The sequence below is a fragment of the Struthio camelus genome, chromosome 3, assembly GCF_040807025.1.
Source record: "Struthio camelus isolate bStrCam1 chromosome 3, bStrCam1.hap1, whole genome shotgun sequence".
NCBI lineage: Eukaryota > Metazoa > Chordata > Aves > Struthioniformes > Struthionidae > Struthio > Struthio camelus.
Genome location: NC_090944.1, coordinates 148,178,429 through 148,188,242, shown reverse-complemented (window position 1 = coordinate 148,188,242; position 9,814 = coordinate 148,178,429). Strand labels below are relative to the sequence as shown.

At 62.3% G+C, this 9,814-nt stretch overlaps 1 protein-coding gene across 2 annotated transcripts in view; it reads right to left on the bottom strand.

Moving 5' to 3' along the window:
- Window positions 1–9,458, bottom strand: part of SRF (serum response factor) — a 13,952-nt gene extending 4,494 nt beyond the window's left edge. The window contains exons 1-5 of one of the 2 annotated variants that reach the window (XM_068940895.1): window positions 8,988–9,458; window positions 7,720–7,986; window positions 2,416–2,677; window positions 1,911–2,090; window positions 338–457 (exon numbers count right to left, since the gene is read on the bottom strand). In XM_068940895.1, coding sequence (XP_068796996.1) covers window positions 338–457; window positions 1,911–2,090; window positions 2,416–2,677; window positions 7,720–7,986; window positions 8,988–9,443 — 1,285 coding nt within the window. In that variant the 5' untranslated portion in view covers window positions 9,444–9,458. The remainder of the gene's footprint in view (window positions 1–337; window positions 458–1,910; window positions 2,091–2,415; window positions 2,678–7,719; window positions 7,987–8,987) is intronic. The other variant, XM_068940896.1, reaches the window with a different exon arrangement.
- Between the last annotated feature and the right edge of the window lie 356 nt (window positions 9,459–9,814).

The following is a 9,814-nucleotide window of genomic DNA, read 5'->3' as shown; positions in this document are numbered from 1 at the left end:
AAAAGTAAGAGCAGGTGACAGATCTGGAGAGGCTCAACGATCCCATGCGAGGTGATGGTGCAAGGTACCTTCACCAGGTAGGCAGATGTACAGCAACATCTACCTAGATGTGACATAGCCAGGCCCAGGGGCTGGCAACAGGAAAAGGCAGACAGCGTTTCCAGACGCATTAATTTGGGGATAAATACTCCCAGGAAGCTGTCAGAAAGGCTGAGATAGAATTGGACTGAGATAAGAGTCCTGGGCAGGGAGCAGATGCAAGGTCTATCAGTGGGGGTTGTTATCAGCAGTGGCTAGGAAGGAAGAGACAACATGGTTATCGTAATGTAGCGATTACCTGTTCCACTGGAAGAGGTCTGGGTAAGGTCAGTGCTGCTGTCACTAGAGGGGGACGTCTGCTGCGGTGCCTGGTGCACCTGGATTGCCTGGACTGGGACCTGCTGAGCCATAGTACCACCTGGGAAAAGAAAGGAGCCCTTGAGCCCGCAGACCAATGTGGGCACTCTGGGCCTTGTCTGGGGGGTGCAGAGACACCCCCCCTCCCCTGCCCCTCCCCCCCCCAAATCCCATTCAGGCCATGCAGAGCTCTGCAGCCTGGCTCTGCACTGCACTGGGGAAGGGCAGCCAAAGGCAGCATGTGGCAGAAACTAGGCCCTGCCCCAAAACCTGCCCTTTGCTGGTACATGGCAGCCAAGGAGGAGCTCGCTGGCCTGCAAGGCTCCAGAAAGCAAAGGAACAGCCACAGCAACTTTTCTCCAACTCCCAGGCACAGTTCAGGGACATGTGGAACCTCCTCGCTGTTCCTGGATCCACCAGGGCACAGCACAGAAGACGCTGGCGTATCAGGAGAAGAGGACCTGGCATGGGCCCCCAGTGCTCCCCATGTTCTGCCAAGCAGAACAGAACTGTGTTGTTAGCCAGCAAAGACTGGATAACAGCGTCACAAAAAACCGTGAGAACCCAAATGCTCAGGTCAGCAGCGCCCCACTACCTCCACAACCAGGCTCAGGTTCTGTCTGCAGAGAGAGAAGAGCAAGGGACACCAGAGAGCAGGAACAAGGCCATCTCACCCAGGCTGGGCATCTGCCCATGCAATAAACCAGAGGCACACATTCGTTATCCTCGCAGCTCCTGAAGATCACAAGGGAAACCCAGCCTGCCTTGTGCAGGACCACGCTGTCCACCTGCTTCTGTAAGAGCCCCAGGAAAGTACACAGGCCAGTAGACTCATCGTCTTGGGCACAAACAGGCAGGACATGAGAAATGGTGTCTCATGGTACCCATATCGCAGCTTCCTCCACAATGGAAAGCCTAGCCCTGGTCTGAAACCGCAGCTGGGAACACGTCAAGCCCTAGCACAACACCCGGGCAGCCTCGACTCGGCGCAACAAGGAATTCCTATAAGGGACGATGCACACAAGACAGCATGATGACGCCTTTCCTTCCACCATCCTGGGTCTCTCATAACCCATCCCCTGCGCTATGGTTCAGCAACTGACTGCAAATCTAGGTCCAAAAGCATGGGCAGCTGTTCAGAGCCAAATGCCATCACACAAACAACACTCATTGGGCTCTCAGCCCCCACAGCCTCCCTCCGTCACTCCTCTCAGCAGCACAGCTCAGCCTTAGTGCAGCTCCACCAGCAAACTTGTCTCCTCCGCTTTCATCAGGCCCGGGGTAAACCCTGGGGGCAGAAGATGGACAACCTGCTGCTCCCCTTAGTCTGCATCCTCCAGGATGCTGCTCCTGCCTTCCCACCTCTCCCCCAGGGCCACAGCCAGGGCCCCACGCACTCTTCCTCCTCCGTACTCCTGCCTCTGCTGGGATCAGCTCTCTGGCCGGGGCCTGGGACCCCCAGGGGCACCTCCATCCCCCCACCTCAAGCAAGGGGAGGGGAAGCGAGTGCTGACCTGTCAGCGACACGATCTGCCCTCCAGCTCTGGTGGGGAAGCGGAAGACTGTCTGCTGTGCCTGCTGCAGCTGTCCAGCTGTACCCGCGACCGCCTGGCCCTGCTGACTGGAAAGAGCCAGGGAGTGCGGCTGTAACTGAGTGAGAGGAATGGTAGGGGTCCCCGGAGAAAGGGAAGCACCTGCCGAAAGGAGGGAGAAAGAAAGGCTTCATCACGATCAGCTCTTTTCACTTCCTCCGGCTCTTTGGTGCTGCCCAGCTCAGCTCCCTGCCACCGCGCCATTCCCAGCAACAGGGTCAGCTAACGGCACCCTGGGGGAAAGAGTCACTGCGTGTCCCTTCTCCGGTTCGGCTGGGCTCGAGCAACAGAGCCCAGCCAGCTTCACCCTACGGCACCAGCCACGCTGCCTCCACCAGCCGCTTGGTCTCCTCTCCCAGGGAGGGCAGCAATGCCCTCCAGGTGCCGAGACGGATGGATATAGTCCTCAGCCCTGACAGACACTGACCTGACATGAGGGTGAAGCCGGTAGGTATCTGCATGAGGCCCCCAGATGTCACCGCACTGGCTCCGGTAGTCTTCAGCACTGTTCCATTGGCACTGGTGACAGCATTGGGGCTGAGGCTGGCAGACACTGGCGCCAGGTAATTAGTGATAGGAAACGAGGGGCCGCTGCTGACCTGCATGGAGGTTGAGGTGGTGGGGGCCGTCTGGATGGTGGATGTTGTCCCTGGCAGGTTGGTGACGGTGAATGCTGGCTTCAGCGTGTCCTGGGGGATGAGACAAGATGGTGAGAGCGCAGCCCAGACCCTGGGTCCCATCAACATCTGCCCCCATGGCCAAGCTAAATTCTGTAGGTTGCAACTCTGCGCCAAACCATACCCACAGCCCACTGCAAGCACATGGAGCAGAGAGGAGCCCGTTGGGCAAACACGAGGAGACCGCACCCAATAACATAGCATCGAGCATAGAGCTGGAGAGAGCTCAGCATCAACCTTGGATGCAAGCCCAGGGCTGCACAGGTCCCCTGAGACACCTCTTTGCAAGACACCAGGGGACAGAGCAACCCTTCCCCTCTCCAGGGACTCAGGAGCCCCCTTAGGCTGTAAGAAGGGAATGGCTGCTTTTTGGTGCCCAAAACGCAAGAGCAGTCCTTGCAGGGACAAACTCAAAAGGCAAATGCCTCGTCTCCTGTCAGGAACGCACACATCACTTCCCTTACAACAGGAAACAGACGGCTAAGAGCAAGCTGAGAACTGGCTCTTAAAGGTGGTGGTCAGCTGCACACGGAAAGAGGTGATGGAGAGGGGTTGAGCCCAAACCTCAGGCACCAGGGACACCAGCAAGGCCCAAACCTAACCCCGACAACTGCTTTAGCAGGCTCTGGGCAACGCCTCTGCAAAGCTCCGAGAGCAAAGGAGAAGGGAGAGCGTGGCCAGGAGCGAGTACCCATTCACTGGACCACTAGCAGGAGACAGGCACGACGCAAGCGCTTCTGAGGGACCCCACACGTCAGCTACAGCCAGCATGCACCGCGCTCCTGCAAGAAGCGCCAATGCTCTATGCCAGGCTGAGGACAGCATCGCCAGGAAAGCCAGGCACCAGGAACAACAGGGTTCTCCTGGGTCTGGGACCAAGGCAGGGGATACAGGGCACCCAGTGCCCCAGTTTCTGCAGTTACAGAGCATGCAGCAGGACACGGCGTGGATCCGCAGGAGCCGAGTGAGCCCAGCACGGCTAGGCAGGGGATCCCCGCTGCCCCACACAGTCATGCTGCAGCTGACATGCTTTCTTCCCCCAGATTCTCTTTCGGATACTCAGGGTCTCCATGGCTCCTCTTCCTGGATTGTGAAGACAGTTCCACAAGCTATCATGCGAGCACGTGCCACAAGGACCTGCTGTCCCCATGCCCTGCCATGGCTGCCAGCATGCCTGGGAAGGGTTAAGGCGCTGTGCTCCCACCCCTCCCGCTGCAGGCTGGTGGGCCCAGCTCTCCCACGTGCTACGCCTTGTTCCCAGCTTGTCAAGCTGCCAGGAACGAGGAATTCACAGCTCAACGAACAGCTAAAAAAGGGAAGGCAGCCCATTTTGGACAGGGAGAGCCAATCCTGGGCACCCAGCCCTGCCCCAGGGCTCAGGGTAGGAGGAGAGTTGAGCCCCTCCACCTTGGCACCACAGTCCTCATGGTCCGAATTAGAAAAGGCACGTGATAACAGCGCAGAGCTAGGCAGATGCACTTTCCATGAGCTCAACTACACGCTCCCGCCATCCTACAGGGGGCATGGAGGCCGTGGGCATCCTCCCCACTCAGGTGACAGGGGAGAGCCAGCCCCCCGCCCCAGGCAGGGTGGGCACTGTTTCCAGTTGGAAAAGCCAGGCTCCTTCATCTCCACACCTAGCCCTGCAGCTGGGCACCCCTGAGACAGAGTCCCCAACCAGCCATGGCCCTCAGCATCCCCCCCACACTACATTCTCTCGGAGATGGAAGAAGCATCCCAAAAGATCCACGGCACCCTACTCAGGGGATCACCAGGACTCTCTGTGGACGCGAGGGCAAATCCCAGCACGGTCATGAAAGCAGAGCTGCTTGGGAGGGACGCCACAGCAGGAGGCTCCAATCCTGCCCACCCCACACTGTGCCCCAGGTGAGACCCAGGTTCCTCTCACCTCCGCTACATTTCTCTTGGGCTGCAATGACAGCTCCCAGTACAGAAAGGGAGGCGGGCGAGCCGACGAGACCAGACCCCCATTGCCTTCCCCTACAGCCAGTCTGGGACGCCTAGGAGCCCTGGGCACCTTGGCTCCCCCCAGTGCTCTGCAAAGCCCAGACCATGTGCACAGGGCCAGCTGGCAGCCCAGGATCCAAGCCTCTGCAGCCCAGCCATGGGCCACCCCCAGCTGGGATCACCCAGGGGGCCAGGGACAAGCTTGAGGCAGCAGAGCTGCCCTGAAGGCCCTCCCCTTGCTGATCCATCTGCACATCCACTCACCCTGGTCCAGAGCTCACTGCCAGCTCCGGTTTGCAGAACAAGGCCTGGGGGAAACATTGCAGAGGGGTGCAGCACGGCGGGGAGGGGGGATGTCTACACCAGGCCCACAGACCCACAGCACCACAAATGCTCAACAGGAAGGGACCACAGAGCATGGCCCAGGCCAGTTCAATGCCCAGCCTGGACTGCAGCAGGGCCCTGGGCAGCTCCTCTCTCCACGGGTGAGGCAATCCTGTTCCAGCACCGTGGCTCCCAGGGGCTGCCTGGGACGCTGCTGCTCAGCACGGCCCAAACCCATCAGCCAGCATCATTAGGAGAACCAGCCTTGGTGGTACGTGGGAGAACCTCTCCTGGGCTCTCGCACCGGCCTCGCATTGCAGCTGGGGCAGAAAGTTCCCCCTCCCTGCCATCCCAAAACAAGTCACCAGATCAGGGCTTTTACTCCACTCCCGAGCTCTTGAGCTCTCTCCAAAAATCCCCTCCCACACATAGCAGCATTGAAGGGATTACTGGTGGTACCGTTTCCTTTGGGGTCCTCAAAAGACCACGTGGGTCAGAGCACAACAGCACTGTTGTCAGGGCATAGCTGCTGTCTTGATAGCGCAGCGTCCCCCAGCCCCAGCTGCCACACGAACAATCCAGGCACTAAATTCCCTGCCACCTCGTCAAATGTGGCACCTATAGCCCAGCCCCGCATACCACCCACCCCTCAGCAGCAAAGCCAGCCACCCAGCGTGGTCCACCCACCCACAGGCTCCCTTTGCCCTTACAGGGCTCCTTGGTCTGTCTCAACAGGGCTTATCTCTACCAGAGCACCAAGCTAGACTCCCGGCCCCATAGCAGCCACAGGGCTCTTCCAATCCCACACCAAATGCTGGCTGTGGCCAAAGGGTGCAACCACATATGCTGCAGCAGGCATCACAGCCTGCGAGTCCAGGGATGGAGCCCGTGGGGCACCAAGCAGGGCCTGTATCAGAAAGCAGGTGGAGAGAAGCTGTGTCTATAAGACCTCCTCCGCAGAGTAACTGTGGCCCAAGAGCGCGTTTCCTTTGGGGTCAGCTGGCAGTATTTCCAGGGGAAGTTTTAAGAGAGAGCATGTGGACAAACCATGCCAGGCACAGGTCAGCTTCCCCGCCCAGCCCTTCCTGCACCTCCAGATTATGCCAGGCACAGACAACCGGTCTCATCACAAGATGCACAGAGGGCTCATTTGCCTTTTCATCCAGGAGAAGCCCATAGATCCAAATGCTGACAAACGTGGGCTGCACAAGGAAGACATCACTGGTGGCAACAGGCTCCTTCGCATACTAGAAAGGGCTGGCACAGCTCAAACTGGAAATCAGAGGCACCCAAGGGAGTTGCACCAGATCAGGACTGCTGTAGGGCTCCCACCAGTGGGAAACCTTTCCAGGGACCCAACTGGGCTCCAGCAGAGGCCAAGCACTTGGAGTGGGGCTCTCCAGCCCACAACAACCTGGACTGCAGCAGTTCCTCCACCTGCAGGGACCTCTGGAACAGCTCGCGCTTCCTAGGGCTCAGCAGCAACAACAAGGCTTTGCTCAGCGCAGCACTGCGTACGTACCGGGAAGCAGGCATGCAGAGACCACAGCTGCCAGCACCTAGCAGCACCATGACCAGAGCTGCTGGGCTGCCACAGGATGCAGACACACATCTGAGCATCCCTGCAGCACCAGACACAACACGCGGGGCCATGCCTCGGGGCTGCACCCGCTGCCTTTAGCGCCACCAACAGCACAGAGACATTGAAAGCTTTGCTTCATGCTTAGTGGCCACTGCACGGCAAGCCTGCTGCTGCAACTACATAGAGGCTCGTGCACAGCCAGCCAGAGGACTCCGACAGCCAGGCCAAAGCTCCAGCTGGCAGGGTGCTTTTGCAACAAGCCCGATACCCAGCTCATGAGCACAGGTCCAGCAGATCTGCAGCAGCAGCTCACAGCGCCCCAGCTGCGCTCCATGCAGACCCCGGAAGCCGCAGCACAAACGTCAGCTCACAGCACCATCCCAGCCTCGCGCCACCAACACCCTGGCTTCCCGGCTTTGAGCACCCACAGACCCAAGCACCAGGGACAAGGGGGCCATAGGAGCAGCACCCAGGGATGCAAGGCCACACGAAACCCCTGTCCAAAGACACAACAGGTACTTTCCCCAGCAGAAGAGAGCGGTCGCCTGGCTCTGCACCCGCCAGCAGGCCCTCCACAGCACCCGGGGCGAAGGGCCACGAGTAACACGGGCAGGCAAGAGCCGGCGCCTGCAGGGACGCCAGGCAGGGAGCAGAAACGGTCTGTCCAGCCAAATGTTTCCATTCCCCATGTCCTCCCTGCCCCCTTCCAAAACAGCACCAAAGCAAGAGACAGCTGCAGCTTATAAGGAATGTGAGGGGCCCTGCCAGGGACTCTGGCGAGGGAAACCAGGCCTTATAAGGCCATGGAGGCAGAATCAAATTTTTATCAATGAGTGCAAGAGCATGGAGACGCCCAGGGAGAGATAACAGCGCTGGGAGCTGCCCAGGGGGTGGGCTGGGCCGGGGGGAGCCCCGCTGCAAAAGCCAGGGCCGGGACACCGGCCAACCCGCTCCTCTGCCTCCCCGAATCACTGCCACGGCCAGCCAAGTCAAGAAGCCAGCCCTGGGAGGCCATGGCAATAACTTGCTGGAGTCACGGCAAAGGGGGAGATTCATCCCTGGCCTCCCAATCCACTACCCAACAAGGGCTGGAGGCGTTCAGGGCCCCCAGTACAGGCCCACAGCACAGCCTGCAGCGCCCCAGGGTGCTCAGCCACGCTCCTGGGTGCGCAGCCATTACCTTGGTCTCCCCACTGCTGTCCGACTCAGACACCTGGTAGGTGAGGTCAGTCTCCTCAAAGCCCGTGGCGCTCATGCGCTGGTCGGTGGTGGGGTCCGAGCGCGGGGGCGAGTCCGGGGAGTTGAGACATGTCTGGATCAGCGCTTTCCCCGTCTCGCTGGTGATCATGGGCTGCAGCTTCCGCGTGGCAAAGGTGTACACGTGGCCTGTCTCGCTGGCCACCAGCAGCAGGACTTGGGTGCCTGTCAGCGTGGAAAGCTCATAGGCCTGCCAGCAGCACAAGGGAAGAACCAGAAGTCACGAACAGCAGGGACACGCATGCTAACAGGACAAGACTCCCTGACATGCCACCATGCTCCTGCCACAGCCCCCTTTCACTCGCACCAGCTCCAGCTCCCTGATCATCGCCCCAGAGGAGCTTTGGCCCAGGACTGCCCTGTAGACCGAAGCATCCCCTGCTGGGTTCCCGTCTCCCTTAGCGTGCCCTTAGGGGACGCGTCCGCCAAGAGATCACAGCAAAAGAGCATCCGGAGGAGACTCGGGAGGACATAGGGGCGCTGGGCTGCCCCAGTCCTGCACATCCCGCCAGCCTCTCCAGACACATCTGGATGCCTCCCCGCTCTCACCTCTGCTGGGCTGGCTGAAAGGATGCTATTCCACCTGCACGCGTCTCAGCGACCTTCTTCCCCTCACCCGTGCCCCAGCCAGGTGGCCACACCACAGGTCTCACGCGAGCTAGCGCACAGCGCTACCATGGACAGGGTGGCCTCATCCAGCATCCTGCTGAGCTAGGCTGCACCCAGGTGGCACCCCACAGGCAGGCCCGCTCTCCCAGGCTGGGTGAAGGCCAGCCTGGCCGGCATGCAGCCCTCAACAGCTGTGCAGAGGGATGCTCTGAGCGCCAAGGGGGTTGCAGATGAGCCAGCAGCATCCGACTGCACGTAAAGCCCCACTAAGTTCCTACTCCGGGCTCGCACCCCTCCCAGGCACCACCGCCAGCACCTGAAGCCGACAGCCGCGGAGCCGGCCCCAGGGCGGCGGAAAGGCCCGGTAAGGGACCGGCCCCGCCGCCCCTCGGCCGGACGCGGCGCCCCAGCCCTGCACCCTGTCGGGGAACGGCCCGCCCGGCTCTGCCCGGGGACGGGCCTCCCCCGCGGCCGGCCGCGCGCCCCGCCCCGCCCGCCGCCCCGCGGCGCCCCCAGCGCCGGCTCCGCCGCCGCTTCCGGCCCGGCCCCGCCGCCCGGCCCGGCCCGGCCCGGCGGCCGCACCTTCTTCATGATGCCCGTCTTCCTCTTGCTGAAGGTGGTGTAGCGCCGCAGCTTGTTGTCGATGAACTCCATCTTGATCTTCACCCGGCCGCGCGTCTTCTTGCCGGGCTTGGCGCCGCTCACCGCCCCGCCGCCGCCGCCGCTGTAGCCGGCCGCCGCCGCCGCCGCCGCCGCTCCCGCCGCCGGCCCGGCCGCCGCCGCCGCCGCCTCGGCCAGGCCGCGCTTCACGCCGCGCCGCTCGCCGCCCAGCTCCTCCTCCTCGGCCGACTCCGAGTCGCCCTCGCTGCCGCTGTAGAGCGCCTCCCGCTCCAGGCGGCCGCCGGGCGGCCCCGCCGCCGCCCCGCCGCCGTTCGCCCCACGCGGCACCGGCACCGGCGCCCGGCCCAAGGCCGAGCCGCGGGCCAGCGCGGCGGCGGCGGCGGCGCCGTTCCCGGCCCCGGCCTGGCTCGGCAACATCGCGCCGGCGAGCGCGGGTCGGGTCGCGTCGGGCCGGGCCGGGTCGGGTCAGGCCGGCCCCGCCATGGCCCCGCCGGCCCCGCTCCGCGCTCACGGCCCCGCTCCCCCGCCGCCGCCGCCGCCGCCCCCGCCGCGCCGCGCCGCCCCCATATAAAGCGATACAATGTTGCCTTTTATGGCGAAGGCGCTCCTTATATGGGGCGAGCCGGCGCCCCGCCGGGAGGCGCCGTCCCATTGGCCGCCGGCCGCGGAGCGCCGGCGCCCATTGGCCCCCGCTTGGCGGCCGATTTGCATACGCGCCGACTGCGCTCACGTCACCCCCAGATTGAACCACGCAGGGAGGCTCTTAAAGGCGCCGCGCCGCGCGGCAT